Here is a 19,707-nt window from a genome sequence, read left to right as displayed (position 1 = left end):
ACAAATAAATATTTTAATATTAACCACAAGCAAATATATGTGATTTTTATCACAATTCCATTATAACAACAAGACAATATATAAAATTATGTTTAAAAACTTACAATTATTGAAGTCTGATTACAGGCAGTCAGTAGTTCCGGAAGAGGATAGGAATAACCACACACAAACACACACAATACGTATACACCAGAAATAAGAATACAGATAAATTGTCCTTATATGGAAAAAAACTATTGAGCAATTGCGCAAATCGGCAACTATATATAATCGATAGTGCATATTGTACTAGCGAGTAATGCAGCCGCCTAGCGGCATGATCGGTATTACGGTTCGGTGTATAATAAATAATAATTAAATTATCGATCGAAGCGACAATTTAATTTATACAATTCTGCGATGTATATATCGATTGTTAGACATCTTTTTTCATCCAAAATTATTTCTTACAGAAATTGTGGAAAATCTCGACTATCAAATCTTAATATAATTCGTATTTTTATTTTTTTTTACGATTAATAATTAATGATTTACAATCCTAATTATTATTTCAAAATATAAGATTGACAGGAAATACTAGATATTTATATTGATATTGATGAAATCTTTGTATGAAACAAAATAATAAAGAAATTTAATTTATAAAACTTCTTTTTTTATTATATTATAATAATATTTGTGTGTTTATATTTAATAAATAATACTTTTTACTATATAAAAACAATTTTGGATGAAAAAAGATATACAGGAATTGATATATTATATACATCATATATATTGCAGAATTGTATAAATTTGAATGTCTAGATTAGCTTGCACGCCGAATCGTAATACCGATCATGCCGCTAGGCGGCTGCATTACTCGCTGGTACAATATGCACTATCGATTATATATAGTTGCCGATTTGCGCAATTGCTCAATAGTTTTTTTCCATATAAGGACAATTTATCTGTATTCTTATTTCTGGTGTATACGTATTGTGTGTGTTTGTGTGTGGTTATTCCTATCCTCTTCCGGAACTACTGACTGCCTGTAATCAGACTTCAATAATTGTAAGTTTTTAAACACAATTTTATATATTGTCTTGTTGTTATAATGGAATTGTGATAAAAATCACATATATTTACTTGTTAATATTAAAATATTTATTTGTAATATATCTTTACGTAATATTACAATATTACAATATTAATATAATATATAACAAATATTATAATATAATAAAAGAAGATTTATGAATTAAATTTCTTTATATAATTTCTATTTTTTTCTTGATACGATTCTTTTAGATATAATATTAAATTTATAGAAAAATTTATAGATAGTTTATGGGATAAGTGTTATATACAATAATTGATCCAAATTGGAAGGAAATAAAATAAATTTAAAATATTCGTATTTGTACAAAATAATAATAATTCAAGATACTTGATAAAAATGCACAGAAATTATTCGCGAAAATAAATAATGAATTATTTATACATCTTTCTCTGAATTTAAACTTAATTAAATATCATTTCAATAAAAAAAGATTTAAAAAAATTAGAATATTGCGTTCATAAAAAAAATTAATCAAGCAGAATTCATAATCTGTAATATAAAGAGTCACAAAAGATTTGATCACGTAATCATTAGCATAATAATTTACAAAGTAATTACAAAGTTCAGGGTATATTACACTAATAATTTAATAACGTTAACAAGAGAAAAGATCCTCATAGAATTGAGAACGAATTACTCTTAGTTATTACTTTATGATTATGAACCTCGACATTTTCACCCTTTCTTGTTAACACTACTCTTTTACAGTTGCATTAATATCACAAGAAAGATAACGAATGATACTTGAACGACGACTAGTTAGTTTATCTTAATAGCTTCATTTCGTTCCACCATTATCGTAAAACGATCCTACATGCCGAACAATCACTCGAGAAAATAATTAACACAGAAATAAGATCTATCGCCGTACGAATCTAGATTATAATAATAAGGGTGAATAGGACTAGAATTTGACGTTTTTATTCCTCGGGCCAAATATTAATTACCTCGATATGGGTCTTTTATAATCTTTTATTTATTAAGAAATGATTAAATATAGAAATATCAATAGTTTTCATTTATAATATCATTTATAATATCAATAGTTTTCATTTAGCTACTATCACATATTTATTAAGTATAAATATTAATAAACATTAAATATTTTTACATTCGCTAAAATTTTAATAAAACCTTTATGACACGAGTGAAACAATTTTATTAATATACCGTATGATATCAATTGAAAATAAAAACCAAAAAAAGAAATTTGATGTCAGCCAATCTTTACAATCTTCCCATTTAAATTCTGTATTAAAAAGTAATTCAGCACATCGATAAACTATCAGAAAATATCGTTTTGGGAGAGAATATCGTTTCTCGTGAAACACGAACAAAGGAGAGGAAAGAAAAGGATCGAAAACGGATTCTCTCAAGTAGAATAATATTATATTTCATTTCGCCGAAGCGGGGAGAAACGAAAACATTGAAGAAAAATAAGGCTAGTTAAATTTACGCATTCAATGAAAAAAAAAAAGAGAAAATAAACCGACCGATATTTTTGGCACGAAAACGATCATCCGGATCGTGGAATTCAAGATGTTTCCGCGCATTCCTTGAAACGAAAAGATCACTTATTTACGAGACTGCCAACCTGAGACCAAAAGAAAGAATGGAAAAAAAAGGCGGGTGTTACGTTTGATGTTACCTCGATTTGGCTAGTTAAGAAGCAGGATTCGTTGATGGATTCGTTTTCCGCGTAGAAAGGTTATTTATGAACCGTGAATCGTGGCATCGATCCGTACCGGGAACGACGTGGGCGTTCGAGGATTCTTCGGCAATAGAACGAATTGCACGCTACACATCCGGCGAATTAGACGACCGATATATCGGCCAACTATGGAGGAAAACGGCGAAGAACCCATTCGTGGCAAATCGACGATAAACTTTCACGGCTTCAGCCATTAATGGTTAAGGGAAGGATGCTTTATAAGTTATTGCTTTTCTTACTTCTTTGTTGCATTCTATCTAAAAATGGCACATATTTTATGAATCTTTATGGGGAAATTTTGTTATTTTTTTTTATTGTTATTTAACGTGAAAATAAGTTGTTAACAATATGTTCGTGTTTTCTATAGTTGAGTAATATAGCTCTTAATAGGATAAGTTCGAATTAGTTTTCTGTTCAGTTTGATAATTGACACTTATTAATTATTGACGTTCAGAGATATTCTTCAATCGGATTGATTGACGTTGTACATGAAAAATTAAGAGATATTTTTGGGATACGTTTCAGTGATTAAAAATTTTAATATTTAAAGTAATTATCGATAAACGTGTCACAACAGTTTAAATAATTAATATTAGACGGGTTGATATAATTAGGATAATTGATATAATCGATTCCTATAAGTATAATTTATACACAATTAAAATACATTTAATAATTTTATCCCAATATTATCCATTTATCATTTATTATTTACTATCGATACAAATTTCGATACCTAAAATACTTTTTTTTAAATAAATAAAAACCATTCGAACAAATTAATATTTACAAACAAATGAATTCCAATTATTTACCGCGTAAATATTACTCCAAACAAAATTTTCTGTTTCTCCATAATATTTCCCCCGACTCTCGAACAAATTTGACAATAGAATTCACGAATCTTATAACGTGGAAACTTGTCCGATCAATGATAGTTTCACTCAGAATTGGCGGACAAACTTTACAACGGTTCATCTCCAGACACTCATCCACCTATCCATCCCCAACCCAACGGTTCCCCGATTTTCGCGGCTGTGTTTCCCAACTTCGCAAGAGGGTGCATCACCGACCTAAGATGGAAATCTGTGTAACAGCGGGTCCATTACAAGCGTGGTGTCAGTGATCGATGAGATCCTTGGGAACGATCAGTCCTGGGAGCAGTGGTGCAATCGTTGATTTTCGTCTGACAACGATGGCAAACATGTCAATCAAAGGAAGAAGGGAGATAAGGGGTGGTGTTGGCGGATACACCTCGTCACCCTGTACCTCGTTAAAACGTGATAACTCCATCTGCATGTAAATCTAATCGGGCAGGGGTAGCGAGGATATCAAACCACCCTCGTTAACCACAGTCAGCATCGTGAGCCTGGCAAAACGAGTCAGCCGACGACTGCCTTAAACTCGGGAAGCCACGAGTTGAACCGTCAACGCGTATGTCTGCCACTGAATTCCCGTGTAATGAGACCTAATCCCAAAGGATGTCTTCGTAACTCGCGTACACCACCTTGGTCGGGTTTCTATTGCCTTGTAAAACCATCCAATCCGCCCACCAGAAAACGAATGCGGTTAATTATCCTCGTGGATCCGCGTATTCGGTATGATTTAATTCCTTTCCTGGTTGGTTAGTATATTTGGATCGTGACAATGGAGTAGCAAATTTTTTTAAGGCGTTTCTTCTGTTCGTCTTTGAAAGAGAAGGTGTTCGATTGTTGGTCTTCGATTTTGATAAAATTTGTGAAGAATTGCTCACGTTCAGGTGGTAAAAGTAATCTTTAAAGTTCAATATAAAGAATACCCTTTTTTTTTAATATATAAGGAAATGTTAGAGATATAAGATAGATTTATTGTTTTGTTTGAATATTTTATAGATACATTTTTGTATCAAGAAGAAAAATATAAATTTTAAGTATTAAAGTTTAAGATTACATTGAAATAATTGCATTTTTAAGAATAAATAATGCTTAAAATTTGAGAACTATCATTTAATCGATACTTTTTCTAAAATTTATATTATTCAATACATTGTATTGTATAAAATAAATATCACAATTTATAAAATATTAATATATTCGACTTTTAAATTATTTCAAACTGTAAAATCGTTATAAGAATATTAAAGAAAAATAAAAGTTTCAAATTTAGTCAACAAGCTTAAACAACTTTTATTTCATTTTATCGTAATTACAATTAACTAATAACGTTTCATTTTTTCATTTGCAGTTCCAGTGATTACTATCAGCGGGGTCGTAGGAAACAAAGTGCATCTTCCTTGTGATATTCGTTCCACCGACAACGACGAAGTGAGCATGGTACTGTGGTACAAGGAGGGTGCTGGAGAACCCATCTACAGGTGAGTTACCAATAAAAACTCAATCGAATTTTGTAATCGAACGAAAAAAACAAACCGTGTAAATTCATACCTTTAACCTCGGCCCACTCGTCATCCCACGATTCCTGTACCGCGATAAAAGTCAGGAATTCGTCAGAAATTCTCTACAACGACTACGTATCGCGTTAAGTTGGGGCGTCATCTAAAATTCTCATCCGAAACTCGATAATCCGGGAATATAAATTGCTCGGAAGAAATAAAACGAGGAGCACTGCAGGCGTGGCCGTAGGGATGGATAAAGGACGGTCCAGAAATTCCTCGCGTTATTTTCCACGGTGAACTTCATTTGCTTGCCGACTCGCTATTTCGCTTCCGCGACCCGTGAAATTTTGCATATAGAATGGTGCTTGGCCCGCAAACCTTCGAACCTCTCCTCTTCTCCCCCGCAAAGAAGCGCGACACCCCTCGACCAGGGGGGTGTGGAAACACCAGGATCGTGTGGAATCTCTTGGCGCTGGCCGGGTCATATTTAAGAAATGTAATAAGGTGTAAGATATGTGCGGGGGTGGCGATGCATCGTCTCCTGCCTCCCTCCACTTTTCTCTCCCCCGCTCCTGTCTAAAAAGAGAATCGCGGAGGCATAGGTCGTCGCCTGTTGTAAAGTCAGTTTAATCCTCCCTCGTGAGAGGGGGGACCTTAAATTCAGAGGTAGACAGACGCGCCCTTGTATCCTTCTCGACTTCGAGCTTTCCTCTCCTTCCACTGGCTCAAGCTGTAAAATATTTATAGCTAGACACGCTTCCTCGCTTATCATACGTGCGCCAGACTGTTAAAGACGCGAAATAGCGAATATCATTCCTCCCCTTTCCTCCCCTTGTTTTCCTCGATTTGTCGCGACATCTTGCTTCATGAACATGATAACAAAGACGGTACGTTTCGCATTTCTTAAGTGAATTCAACTCTAACTTTTTAGCTTGGAAAGGAAAATATGTACGAAATTTCGCATATTAGAGCATCAATAATTGTGATAAATCAGAAAATGTGAAACATTTTTTTTTTTTTGTCATATTTCACGTAAAATGACTCGTAAGTCAGATATTCGTATCAGAATTACTCGATTTTATAAGTACGTAGTAAATTGTTAAGAAAATGGTTTTTATTGCCAGATTTATATCAGTTTTTTATAGAGATATAAAAGTCATGGATTTTAACATGAAGAAAATTAGGTTAGACAGATTATAGATCAGAGAGAAAGTAAATTAGGAATATACTATTTTCTAATATTCGCAAAAATCTACTTTAAAAATTTATTACTGAGATGTACTTGATTTAATGAGGTAATGTTCAAATCTTTTATGGCTTCTCTTCGTACGACTCGCACAATATTTCACAACCTACTTATCAATGTACGCTAAATTTGTTCGTATATGTACGAGAAATAATAGGCTCTCAGATTTCCTAAATTAATGCAGCATAACGAAAACGTGCATTCTAAAGAGAAAGCGAACAGCACTCGTGATTATGAGTAATAGTAAGCACTGTAGAGTATGCCTTGATAAACAGGGGTAATTTTTTGACTAATCCAACGAAAAATGAAAAACGGAAGGCTAGTTCTGCTCTCGAGCCAACCCATGTCGGGAGATAAGCGTTGGCTTGTTTTATATATGTAAATCTACTTCTCTGCATATCGTGAAAACTTGGACGAATTATGATATTATATTTGGAATCCCTTTTAGTTGATTAAGTTGTTAACGTTTTTAAATCTTACACTTTCGTATACTCGCTCGTATTATCACGCCCGCTTAATCGTGATTCGTAATCACATCACGCCGATTTATTCGGCCACTTGAACCTTTCATCACCCCCCATCAGAACGTCTGGCTCATTCGATTCTCTCGATTATCGATTCATCTACTTACTTCGTTTCCCTCGATGACCCCGATTTTCTACGTTTCCTTCCTCTTTTTATTTTCTTCAGACCAGACAACCTTCGACTTTTCATGAAATTTCTAGTAATATTTGTGAGATCTCTGAACAGCCTCTTCAATTGCTCTGTAGGGACATCGTTTCATAAAATTGAATCTGTCCAATTTCATTCGCTACTCTCCTTGGAAATATTTAAATCGTGTGCATTATGCGAATGGCCGTTCTTTCACGACTTGGTTAATAGTTTATTATCGAATGTGTATAGGAATTGAGAGAGATGAAAGTCTGTTCTTTTATAAAATAGCGAGTAAGAATAATATTATTGAAACGTAGGTTTTATTCGTTTTTATAACATATAATTTTATATAACATATAATTTTATATTTTAATAATAAAATTATTAAAATATGATTACAATATTACACTAGTTAAAAATTGTTCTCTTTACAAATATAATTTAAAAACAAAACAATGGATTTAAATTATTCTAAGAATACCACAGCCGTACACGTAACATACACATTAACATCCATTCGACGAATCGAAACTTTTCAAAAGAAACGTAAACACAACATAGAGCGTAGAAGCCACGCGGGACCAGTTCTTAAGTTATCGCGCCACGGTATTCACGGTTGCGTCGTCGATTCTCAATTCTCAAATCCACCTCTCGTGATTTCCAATAAAAACCGGGGCGAGCCTGGAATCGCCTCGATTTCCATGCGGGCCCACGTTCGATCGTCGATTCTTCTTTCGAGAATCTCCGCGGTGATCGACGAGGCACGCGAGAGGCGCGATCGATCGGAAGATTCAGCCGGGAACTGTGATAGCCAGGAATCGTTTTGCCAGGGTTATCGCTCGGTCGAACCAAGGAACGAACGCGTTATATCCACGAATCGTTTCCCAACCGTCGACGGAAGCCTGGCGATTTTCTGAAAAGAGACGAGGGATTCCGTCGAATATGCAGAGGCGAGGCGGGTGTGCGTGGCGGCATCCGTGTGCGCTCTGCAGGGCTGGCCGCCTGAAGGCAAGCAACCATACGGATGTCCGGACGGCAGCGGCACGTCACGGAACCGCTTTCCTCGTCTGTTGGAAGTGCGAAGTGGAAGAATTAAATCGTATTTCAACGTCAATGCCGCGGAAGCAGCCGGTGGAGTGGGATAGCTTTGGGAGTACTCAGTCACGAGCGGAAATCCGAACTCCCGTGCAGCCCTGGAACGCAATTTAACTTTTAGTCGGTCGTGAGGAACCGGCCTGTTTCCACGCTTCTACGATCTCTCTATCTTCTTTCTTTGCGCCCCTTCTCTCCGCTTCTGTCGCGATATCAGAGGTAAGGAAAACAGGTAGGGACGACGAGGGGGATAAAGATTCGAGGTATCCGTTGTCCCTTTCCTTCTCCAAGGATCCCCTTCCTTGGGATGTTTAATATGCAATCACGCAAGGAGGATGGCTCTCCACGATGTATGCGCCTTAACCCCTTTATCCCGTCGAATTATAATTCCGTTACGCTTTTCCCGTTAAGACCTTCACGACGTGTTGAAGGATCTTAAATCGCGAGTCTCTCCTTGGACTCTCTGATCCCGATGTTGGAATTACGTTTCACGTAGCACGATCTTCTAAATGCGTTTGAGAATGTTGAAGTTGCGCGAGGAGGATGAGGAAGGATGGATTTGAAAATGCTCGAAGAGAAAGAACGAAATCTAATAGTAAAAATTTAATTCTTCGTAATACGAATGAATACTTTATTTTAGATATTTTGTGTGCTTTTCTATATTACATTTGTTCCTCGAGTTTTTCTTAGAAGGATCTCAAAATAATTACCATGCATTTCAACGTATATACACGGGAATGTCGATATTTCGTTATTTTTCCAATATTTCTTAATATTTCTTCTAAATTTAAAATTTCCATTGAGATATCGATGTATTTTGTTATGATTAACTTTTGAAAAGTAGAAGAAAATTAATGTGAAACGTGAATTCAGTGCAGCTTTTTATTCTCGGAATATAATAAACGAGTTAATATTAAAATTCGATTGTTAGAAATGAATGACTATTTGTTACAATATTTATTAATATTACGTAATTATGAATTTATAAAATAGCAATCGATGATATGATATTTTCTACTATGTGTGTGTGTTTTCCATAAAAAATTTCATCATGAATAGAAAAAAAATAATAAAGGAAACAACAGTTGTTAGAAAATCATTACTTTTTATTTAACAGTTTATTTCAATAGTACGTTCCTATCGGGAAACTGGTTTGCTTGCTCAACTTATAATGGTTTTTATGCTCAAAGAACGAAAATAGATATATCTCTATGAAGTCCTATGTATTCGACTAACTATACAAATAGTTATTACAATGCAAATTAATTTCGTACAACAAAAAAACACACATATAGAAAATAAACAATCCTTTGAAGTTAAGAAAAAATTTTATGAACATTTTTCTAACAAAGGGATAGAAATCCATCTAAATTGAAAGGAATGAGATGCTTTTTGAAATGAAATATTTTTAAAATATATTTGAAATATAACAATATTCGTATTAATCATTTCCAACAAGCTACAAAAAGAGGATATAAAGAATGAAATTAAAAGAGGAAATATGGAATGTAATTAAAAAATTGGGCTTTATAAATACAATCCCAATAAAAAACTAAATATTAATTCCTATTAATTATCATTCGTTTCATTTATAAAAAAAATATATTTATTTTATACTTGAAAAGATTTTCAAGTCTCTTGCTATTCGCGTAATTAAACTTGAAGCATTATTAAATTTCGCGAACGAAAGTTTGCCTCATGCTCAATTAGACTCAGAAGACACGATTATCCACTTCATAATCGTGTTACCAATGATTTCGAAATTCGTAGTTGGATCGAAGACGGAATCGTCGAGGATCTGAGAAGCTTGCACGAGCATGTTCTCAACTTCGCACGTTACACCAACTAAAGTGTGCGACGCAAGACGGCTCGAAGACCGTTGTCGACTGTCGGATCTTCGAGATTATAGGTGCTTGTTCCATGAAAATTCTCGTCTCAGTTCCATGGGATTTTAGTATTAACTCGTATCTAACAGAAATGTTCTCTACGAAGAAATGTAGATCCCTTGAAATCTTTTTTTTTTTTTTTAACGTTACAATCCAAATCTCTTAATAAGTGAAATTGTTAAGGATTTCGAGTAGAAATATGGTGGAAATTAAGTAGAAGTAAAAGTAGAATAAGAATGAAATAGTGTCCAATTATATAAAGAAAGCAATATAAATTAAGTAATTAATTCTTTATATATTCTTTATAATAAATTAAGTAATATTTGCAAAATACATAATCCACGAACAAATAAAATACATTAAGTGTAAGATGTGTTATTAGAATAATTTATCGAGAAAAAATTTTATCATAATACAACATTTTCTAAATATATTTATTCTCAAAATTATCTTTAAAATTATATTATTCCTAATATATCTTACACACACATATTTCATATCGATTTTAACAGTTCAATCTAACAACTTTTTCATTAAAAAGTTCCATCAAACTCTTCGTACGATTTAAAAAAAAGTACATTCTCTACTTTTTTCCATGATACCATCGACTCGATACAAGTTTATATAATAAAAAGACAATAGTTTCGTGGTTACTTGACATCGCTACAAAGAAGTACAACCGATGGTTTCAGCTTCGACGTCCGTGGTCGCCGACAGTTCAACAATGCTCGCCTCTGGTCGTCGCCGACGGCACTGGGACCAAGAGCTTTTTTTATCACAGCGTCGAATCCTGCTCACCTCAGCATCGATCGGCTGGAAACTAAGGACGAAGGGATCTATCGGTGTCGAGTGGACTTTAAGAATTCGCCTACGAGAAAGCAAAAGATGAATCTGACTGTTATTGGTGAGTGAGTCATTCAGTAATTTCGCTTATCAGAAATTACAGTATCTGAATTAACTCGATCGCAATTAATATTGTTCGATCAATATACAATCATATATAACAAGAAAGATCAATATAATTATAAATGTCCAACTGTCATATTTCACTAAAAATCCATTAGTCATAACATTGCGCAAGATACTGTAATAACATATCTAATTCGAAGAAGAGAGAAATAAAGAGAGAGAGAGAGAGAGAGAGAGAGAGAGAGAGAGAGAGAGAAAACGATTATTTATTCGTATGAAATTCACTCGTATTTCCATTCAACGGTGGAAAGAATTAAATATCCAACCCTTGGATATAAATAAATCAGTCGGTGGCCAAGCTTTGCGCAATTTACCGTTTCACGCGGAAATTCAACCGGGACTCGACGGTTTTTAGCCGTTCGTTTGCCAGGGTTTGCACGTAATCGTCGACAAAAGAGTATTCACCGTATGGTAAATCACTCGCATCAGCGGAACTCAATTGGCCCTAATCAATCTTTCACGAGTAAATCACGCCGGCACGCAGACAGCGCGATAGATCAGCCATTCTCAAGCGGCGGACAAATAATCAATCCGCATTTCCGCTGATTCAATCATGTGTGGGTGCTCGCGTGTGTGCACACGAACGCATACGGATGTATCGTGCGTTTCGTATACGTGTGCGTTTGTCTTTCGCGCAGTTCCTCCGTCGAAGCCGATGATACTGGACGGGACGACGAGGGACATCTCGAGGCTGGAGGAGCCGTACAACGAGGGGAGTGACGTGAACCTGATTTGCGAGGTACGAGGTGGCAGGCCGCCCCCGAAGCTGACGTGGTACCTCGAGAACACCGTGATAGACGAATCCTATCGGTACAACGCCGAGACCGGACTCACGGTTAACCTCTTGTCTTATCCTAAAGTTGGAAGGCAACATCTGAAGGCTCGGTTAATCTGCGAGGCGAGCAACACCAATTTGGTGCCACCGCAGACCAGGCTGGTCATCTTGGATATGAATCGTGAGTTATTGAAATTGTAATTTTGATCTTTTTTTTTTTTTTTAAATTTTTCGATTTTTCTTTTTTTTAAACTATGGAAAGAAATCACTTAGATAAGAGTTTTGAGATTTCTCTGTCCCGAGTTAATGTAATTGTTGAGGGTAGTTGACGAGGCTTTCAACCGTATTGTTTTGATTAATTAAATAAAAGGAATCTTATTCAGTGATCAGTGATCTGGAACGATCAATGGTCTGGAACGTGGGCACGAGTTGAGTTTACGAGTAGGTATAGTAGGTTAATTCCAAGATAAATCAGTTTCAGTGTGTTTTTTTTCTGGAAAGAGATAGCTATAGTGCGTATTATTTTTTTGTATTAGCTACGGTTTTTATCAGGAAGTTGTAGTAGAAATAAAAATTTAGAACGATCTTGTCTATGTCTGATCAATGAGAGGACAATTAATAATCTGGAAGGAAAGTTTAATTTGAATTTATTTTCATAAATCAGTGTATCTTAATTCTCGAACAAAGATAATGTTTAAATATGATGTATTATTTTTATTTATTATTTGCATCGGGAACTTTCAGGAAGTTGTAATGAAAATATATAAATTTAGGACTATTATTTCTCTAAAGAAGACATAATTGAAATAATTTGGGATCAGTGTGATTTAAATAGATAAGCAATATAAAATGTAAAATTTCTTGGAAAGTTGCCATTGGTTAATGAGAATATTCTTCGAAACGAAACTTGCACGTTTATTTAGGAACAGGAATAAATTAGAGAGATGAATGGAGAGAAAGGAATTTGAATAAATGATTAATCAGAAAGTAGAATTTATTTAGAGAATTCACTGACTGGTAGTATTTTACGTTTTGAGAAATAGCCGGATTTTAATAAATTTAAAAATTTTAATAATTAAATTTTCAATAATAATTGTATATAGTTTGATACACAGATTCAAATAAATTTAATTAGACAATCTCGTCTGTGATTTAATCGTACTGTTAATAATTCACGAAAAAGGTAATGGAACTATTGAAATATTTATTTCATTACCTTCATCGTGAAATGCGATGAAACGTAATTAAAATATAATTTATATATGGCTATTTTCAGATTCAATTCTCTTATCGTGTAATTATTTATTGAATTTATATTATAGGAATATCAAAAAATAAAACGTAAAATAAAATAGATTTAAAATTCAAAGAAAAAAGCGAAAAATTATCCACTCAATATAAATTGCATAAAATAAGATGAAAGAATGCAATTTTTCTTCATGTATATTCTCTCAAATTGCTTCATAAAATTTGTGTTTCTAAATCATATAATTAGTTATCGTAGTGAAATTGTGCGAATATCAAATTATACATTTCCGTGTGCTATAAATAGATAGAATCGTAATACTGGTTCCAGTCAGGTAGAAAGCATTTAAAAAGATGCAAGAGATATTTTTTGCGATCTTTGATTCGAGGTTTTCGCAACGAAATTATGCAGAAACCAGTTGTTTGCACGCGGGACTAACGCATAAGTCACGCTGAATGCGCGACTTAGTCATGCTTGACTCAAGATAGACAGTCTGATTTCTTAAGGCTTCAGAATGTTCGTACTGCAACCGATTTAAAAATATTTTACACACTCATTCAACAATTTATATCTCGCTGCAAATAAATATTAATGACATAAACATATATTTTTCGCTAGTTATAAATAGAATTATCGGTTGTCGACAATTGATAAACTGGATTAGTTTGAGATCATTAATAATTATTTCACAATGTTTTCATTGATAGAATCTCGCTGACCATATACATTTACTCGCACATTGAATATATAATTAGTATTGATTATTATTTGTAAGATATTAAGCTTGTATCTATTTACATGATATTAAGCTATTAATTGTGACTCGTTTCACATACAGTAAACTCAGGAATTCGACAACTATCTTGTAAGAAAATTGATCTAATCTAAAAACCATGATTTTAATTTATAAAAAGATAAAAGTTCATGCGTATAAAGAGCATGATGAATTATGCATGGAACAATTTTTTATCTTTTTAAGGACGCGAAATTCACCTTCAAAATTCCAATATTCTTTTATATTCTGAATACAATTTCGAATAATTTTCATAACAAGATAAAGCAGTGAAATCTGAACATTTTATATTAATACAACATTTCGTTTATTATACAAATTTAAAATTATATTTATATCCCGTACTGTTAAACGTAAAAAATAATTTTTACAATGAAAAAATAACAAAATTTCCCATATTAATTCGGAAAACAGAAAATTCTGTGAGGTATATTCCATCCTTATTCGCATATTTAAATAAAAATTAATCAAATTTGCAAAACAATTATACAAACCATATAACGTTCCCGACATTTAAATCAGCCTCATTTTTCCAATTTTTAACAATCCCTTAGCTCCATTCAAAACCATCCAAATATCTCTCGATCGATTCACCGTGCGTGCGATTAATTCACCCGATTCGATACCCGTACCCACGTTCGTGCCACGAAAGGAACAGAACATCGTAGAATGATTCCCGTACGACTATCGGAATTAAAGTCCAATTCCGCCTAATCTGAAAGGGAATCAGAGGGAAATCCAGCGTGCTAGATCCACCGATAAACGCTTCAAAGTAATATTCTTCGCGGCCCGCGCGAAGCCACCTGACCCAGAGGGCGCTTGATCGGCCTCTGCCCCGGTTATCGCCCTATCTACCATCGCGGTTAAACAATTCTCCACGACGATTTCTTGGGAGCCCTCTCTCCCGGTTACCGAACGCCTTTTCACGTGGTCCTGCCGGGACAAGGTGTTCACGCGCTGAACCTATTAGTCGTCCCATTCGAGATTGGACGTTGGAGATAACAGTAACGCCTCTCGCAAGACGGATCAGTGGATCGCGTGCCTGCTGCCCTCGCGGCTTCGATTCCGTGCTTCTACACCGAGCTCTTGCCGTGTTCAACCGTTGTCGGTCGATACCAGTGACGAGGCGTCGTGTGTGCCATACACGCTTCTCGTCTCGTGTGTATACAGGGTGTCCAATTTAAATCGACCCCCTCGAATTGTTGACGAGCTGTAACTTCGTGATGGATTGAGCTCGATTAAGAAAAAGTGGCGTTATTTAAAAGGACTCGTAAATTTATAGACTAGAAAGGGTTAGAAGGTATACAACTTTACATTGATATTTAAATAATCAATGTGCAAAGATGTTAATTGTTGTCTATAAGAAATATCGAGCTGCTATTTTTTAACAGTAAAAAGTATAAGATTCGATTTAAAGAAACGTCAAAATTGTTGTTCTTTGCACGTCTATAAAGAATTAATTAAATTTTATACACCCTGAAGCTTTTATTCGAAACATCAACAATTTGGCAGATATTCGGATCGATTTAAATGAGACACTCTGTATATATATATATATACGTGTGTATGATGTACGTGTACAATTGTACGCTCTTGCGGTGTACAGGGCGAAGAATGCGCACTACGGCACGCGTTTAGGTGTTCGCAAGCAACGAGTTGCTGCTCGGGGTGACGAGATATATTGTGCATACGGGGTTGGAAGGTGGTTCCATTGGGTGAGGAGGTTGGAACACGGCGGCTTAGAGAGTTTTGGTCGGGAATCGTAACCGTTACGAGGGGTAAAACTATTCGAACTTGGCGATAACGTTAATGCAAACACGCGTAAAATCATTAGTGGCTCGGGTTCCCGTACTCGTGCTTAATTCGTACGTCATTGTCTGATTTTGACGATCGATTCCTTGTGATCCTTTGGATTTACACGTTGTCGAATGATCATAATTTATGTACAATTATGTATCATGGCACGAAAAATTGTGCAACATAAGTAAAGTACATATTTAGGGTATTTAAAGGATGAAATAATTCTTAACAAATATTTGGTTATATTTGGTTATATTTTTAATAATGAAAAAAGTCTTGTCTTTGACGTTTCAAATGAACAGAATTTGTTATAATAATTCTCTATTTTAATTTCTCTTTTAACATCTTTAAACATATTCACAAATTTATGTATATCTCGGTATTATTATGATTAAAATTAATTTCAAAAAAACTTTCCTCGTCAGTATTAAACTTTACGTGTACATAATTAAAAAAGAATCGAGTAAGAATCATATGGAGAAAGAATAAAGAAAATAAAGTGTGTTGTTTGGTCATAGTGGTGATTAAATCTAAAATGTTGCATTAAAAATTGAACGTGTCATATTCCTACGAGAATACGGCAAATGATTGTCCCTTTAATGTCTAAATAGAGCAATTTGCTGTGCTAATTAAGATTTAAAGACTGGCATAAACGGGCATCGTATTATTGATATGTATCGCCACTCTGATCGCCGATAATTCACATCCGGTTGATCTGAATGCTCACCAAACGCGTGCACGCATGAAACATGCGCACATGCGGCGGCTACTCGTGACCGTGCAGATGTACAATCGTGTTCGGTCGCAATATTTGCTCGCGAGCAACGATGCGTATTTAAATTATTCCTGCAACGATAATTAATAATAAATCTAAAACGATACGATGGATCTCCTCGTCAAATTATTCTAGTTCTCCACGAAAAATCATTATATGATCATCTGTGTCACGAAATATCATCGCCTTTATTGCGAAATTTATGATTGTAGATGAATTGAACGTTTATGAAATAATAGAGAAATGTGCAAAGTATTCTCTAATACGTATTTTTTTTAATGATATTTTCAAGCCACGAGAATGAAATATCAGACACGATTAAAAATACGAGTAGATTACAAAACACTTGTCAATTTAAATCAATTTAAAACATGTATCATTTTTATCGAAATCATCGATCCAAGCGATGAAGCGAATTTCGAAAAATCCAGATGACCAAGGAAACGAAACATTCAGTTGCAAAACTATGGATCGACGAGGTTATATCAAATTGACGATCTTTGGAGGAGTGTTCAAACAGAAAACGATAATTTTCCAAGATAAACACGTGGCGACATTAAGGTAGATCGTGGAACGTTAATCATGCAGGTGTTAATTCATGATTTCGATGGTTGGCATACATCTATGTAAACGATGGACGTGCATTGGTGAGTCAATAGAACGTGCGTCGTGGGCGAAGCTTATACACTCAAATTAACGATAATAGCACAAGGTAAACTTTGTCGGGTGCTCAAAACGTAAAAATGCAGCATGCGTGCGATAAACGTAACGTGAATAGGCTTAACATTTATTTCTCTTCGTTCTAATTTTTTAATTTCTATAATATTGTACTCCAAATATGGATTGCGCGTGTTGAATTCTAATGAACATTCTTATTTTCTTGTGAGGAGAAATATATGTATAGATGTAGTTCTTTTCCTTCGTGCTATTTCATTGATAATATCGAATACTTCTAGTTTTGTTTCTAGTTTTTGCGATAAAAATGGATTCGAGTAATTATGATACAAAATTTTTGGAAAAGAATTTATATTAATAATTAGAGATGGAAAAATTAATCCAAAAATATTTATTGAAGCTTATTTCTCAATATTAAAGATAGAATGAGATGGAGAATTGTATCTTCATCTCACTGTAATGCAAGAACTTATAATTTAAATAATCTTCAACGAATATTTTTGCATATCAACTTTTTTTTATTTATTTCTTACTTTTCAGACTTACTGTTTAAATTTTTTACCTATTCCATTCGAACACCCTGTACATTGTTTGTTTTACGCCATTCGTGTTAACTCTTCTGAAGGTAAAAATAAAAGCAATACATATATGCAACTACTACAAATCGAAATTTTCGTTCAACGTTTTAAAGCAATCCAATCACTGAGGAGCAATCTGGAGCAGATTTTTTTTTTTTTTTACTAATTGATCGCAAAAAGTACAGTCAATTCCCCATTGTTTCTTGAAAGGCAGGAAGCCGTGATCACGATGCAACAACACGCGATGCTTCGTGCAACAAACGATACAGCCTTTGATTTCAGCTTTTCCATTCTTATCGATGCTTCATACGTGTTTCTGACGTGTTTCGCACGAAACGAACTTTCGCGATTCTTGTCCACGATTTTTCAAACATCACGGACTAATTGAAAGTTAAAATTGCTGGGCACTCGGACTTCGTTTAACTCGCGGTATTTTCTTCTTATTGTTTCGTTTTCTTTTTTGACTTTTTGTTTTCTTTTTAATTTAATTCGTTGAAATAAATTATTATAAATAATATCGTTTTAAATAATAAAAAATAATAAAAGTTATGAATAATAGTTATAAGTGTTAAATATTTTAAAAAATTTTTTTTAAATTGAAAGTATAAAACTCGAAAATTTTATAGTTTAGTAATTAGGCACATCGTAGACATTTTATTAAATTTATTAGTATACATTCTTTTTAGAAAACGAGATAAAAGAAAAAAAAGAAGTAGAAAAGTGATGTAATAATAATCCAACAAGTAGAGTAACTTTAAAATAATGAAACACAATCAATCACACACGGATATTTCATATAAATACGAAAAGAATTCAGTGCATCATTATTCACATTCATTCAATTGAAACATTTTCTATCAAAAAAAAATTAAAGAGTCAATTAATTTAATTATTTTTATCGACATTAAAAATTACGAAACGTACTGTATCAATATCACATTTTCTCACACGTTTTTCTATATAATCGCACCTCAAATTTAAAATCTATAAAACATTTTTCATCTACAGCCAACAATTATCTCCATATCATTTCCATTTCAAAAAGATCCTTCATCGTTTTCCCCTTTTAAGTTTCAAAGAATATCGTTTTTACGTGCACGGGTTCGACTGTTCCCAGTAATGAGGATCTTTAGAAATGTGAACATATGTATAAGGGGTGAAAAGAGAATGAGGGGTTGGTCGTAGGACGAGAAGGATCACCATTGCACGTACAGTAGCAAGAGAATCCACGAAACGGAACGGAGGAACCAATTTCAGAGAAGTGGCTACCGACTAATGGCAATTAGGGGTTGTACGAGTGGCTGGTTGCGGTGGTGCATAAACGTACGTTGGAATTTACGAGGCAGACCGCGTGATGGGCAACGTGGTATTATGGATCGCGCTAAATACAACTGCTCTTTTGTTTTTCTGCGTCGATAGTTATTAAATCTGGACTGAGGAAGGGCGAAATATTGATTTCGTATGTTTCAAGAATAGTTGAACGATAAAGATGGGGATTTTCTTTTAAATCTTCTGAATGAAATTGTACATAAATATTTTTAGATTTGATTTATTGAAAATTTGTAAAATATAAGTGTATACTTGTGTAAGTTTTAAGGAATAGAAATAGGAAAAGAAATATTTGATACTAAATTTATTATCATTTAACTAACTTTAAATATTTCAAATAGGATGAATAATTAAATTAGCAAGATATTGTACTTTCGTATTTACTTAATAATGTTAATTGGACTTTTAAAGTTTTAATAAATTATTGAAATGTACATTCATTGAAAACAGTATGATAAGGGAATAAAAGTTAGATGTATATAATAATTGATTTTAATCAAGATCAAATTAAAGCTATTTCAATACATTTTCTATAATATTAAAATAAAAAATTAGAAATTTTTTTCATAAATTTAGTAATATCGTATAATATACATACATTATATTTCTTTTTTATTTAACTATATTTGTTAATTTTATTTGATAAAATGTCAAAATGGTGAAACAATTAATGCAAAGCCAATACCACTACAACTCGTTGCC

General features: G+C 33.7%; 1 protein-coding gene and 1 long non-coding RNA gene across 5 annotated transcripts in view; one reads left to right on the top strand and one right to left on the bottom strand.

The window, feature by feature from the left end:
- Positions 1-238, bottom strand: part of LOC147656454 (uncharacterized) — a 94,155-nt gene extending 93,917 nt beyond the window's left edge. Inside the window, exon 1 of the long non-coding RNA XR_015294399.1 lies at positions 105-238. This is a non-coding gene — a long non-coding RNA (uncharacterized LOC147656454). The remainder of the gene's footprint in view (positions 1-104) is intronic.
- The window catches only part of LOC100870541 (neural cell adhesion molecule 1), a 314,994-nt gene that overhangs the window by 256,707 nt on the left and 38,580 nt on the right, over positions 1-19,707 (top strand). For 3 of the 4 annotated variants that reach the window (XM_086915078.1, XM_086915075.1, XM_086915074.1), the window contains exons 2-4: positions 5,037-5,166; positions 10,758-10,969; positions 11,673-11,990. In XM_086915078.1, coding sequence (XP_086771204.1) covers positions 5,123-5,166; positions 10,758-10,969; positions 11,673-11,990 — 574 coding nt within the window. In that variant the 5' untranslated portion in view covers positions 5,037-5,122. Of the gene's footprint in view, positions 1-944; positions 1,054-5,036; positions 5,167-10,757; positions 10,970-11,672; positions 11,991-19,707 lie in introns of those variants that run through there. The other variant, XM_086915077.1, reaches the window with a different exon arrangement.

The sequence above is a fragment of the Apis florea genome, unplaced genomic scaffold (genome assembly GCF_048593485.1).
Source record: "Apis florea isolate Af1SG1 unplaced genomic scaffold, ASM4859348v1 contig_3766_pilon, whole genome shotgun sequence".
NCBI lineage: Eukaryota > Metazoa > Arthropoda > Insecta > Hymenoptera > Apidae > Apis > Apis florea.
The sequence above is the reverse complement of the archived record's forward strand: the minus strand, read 5'-3'. Positions and strand labels throughout refer to the sequence as shown.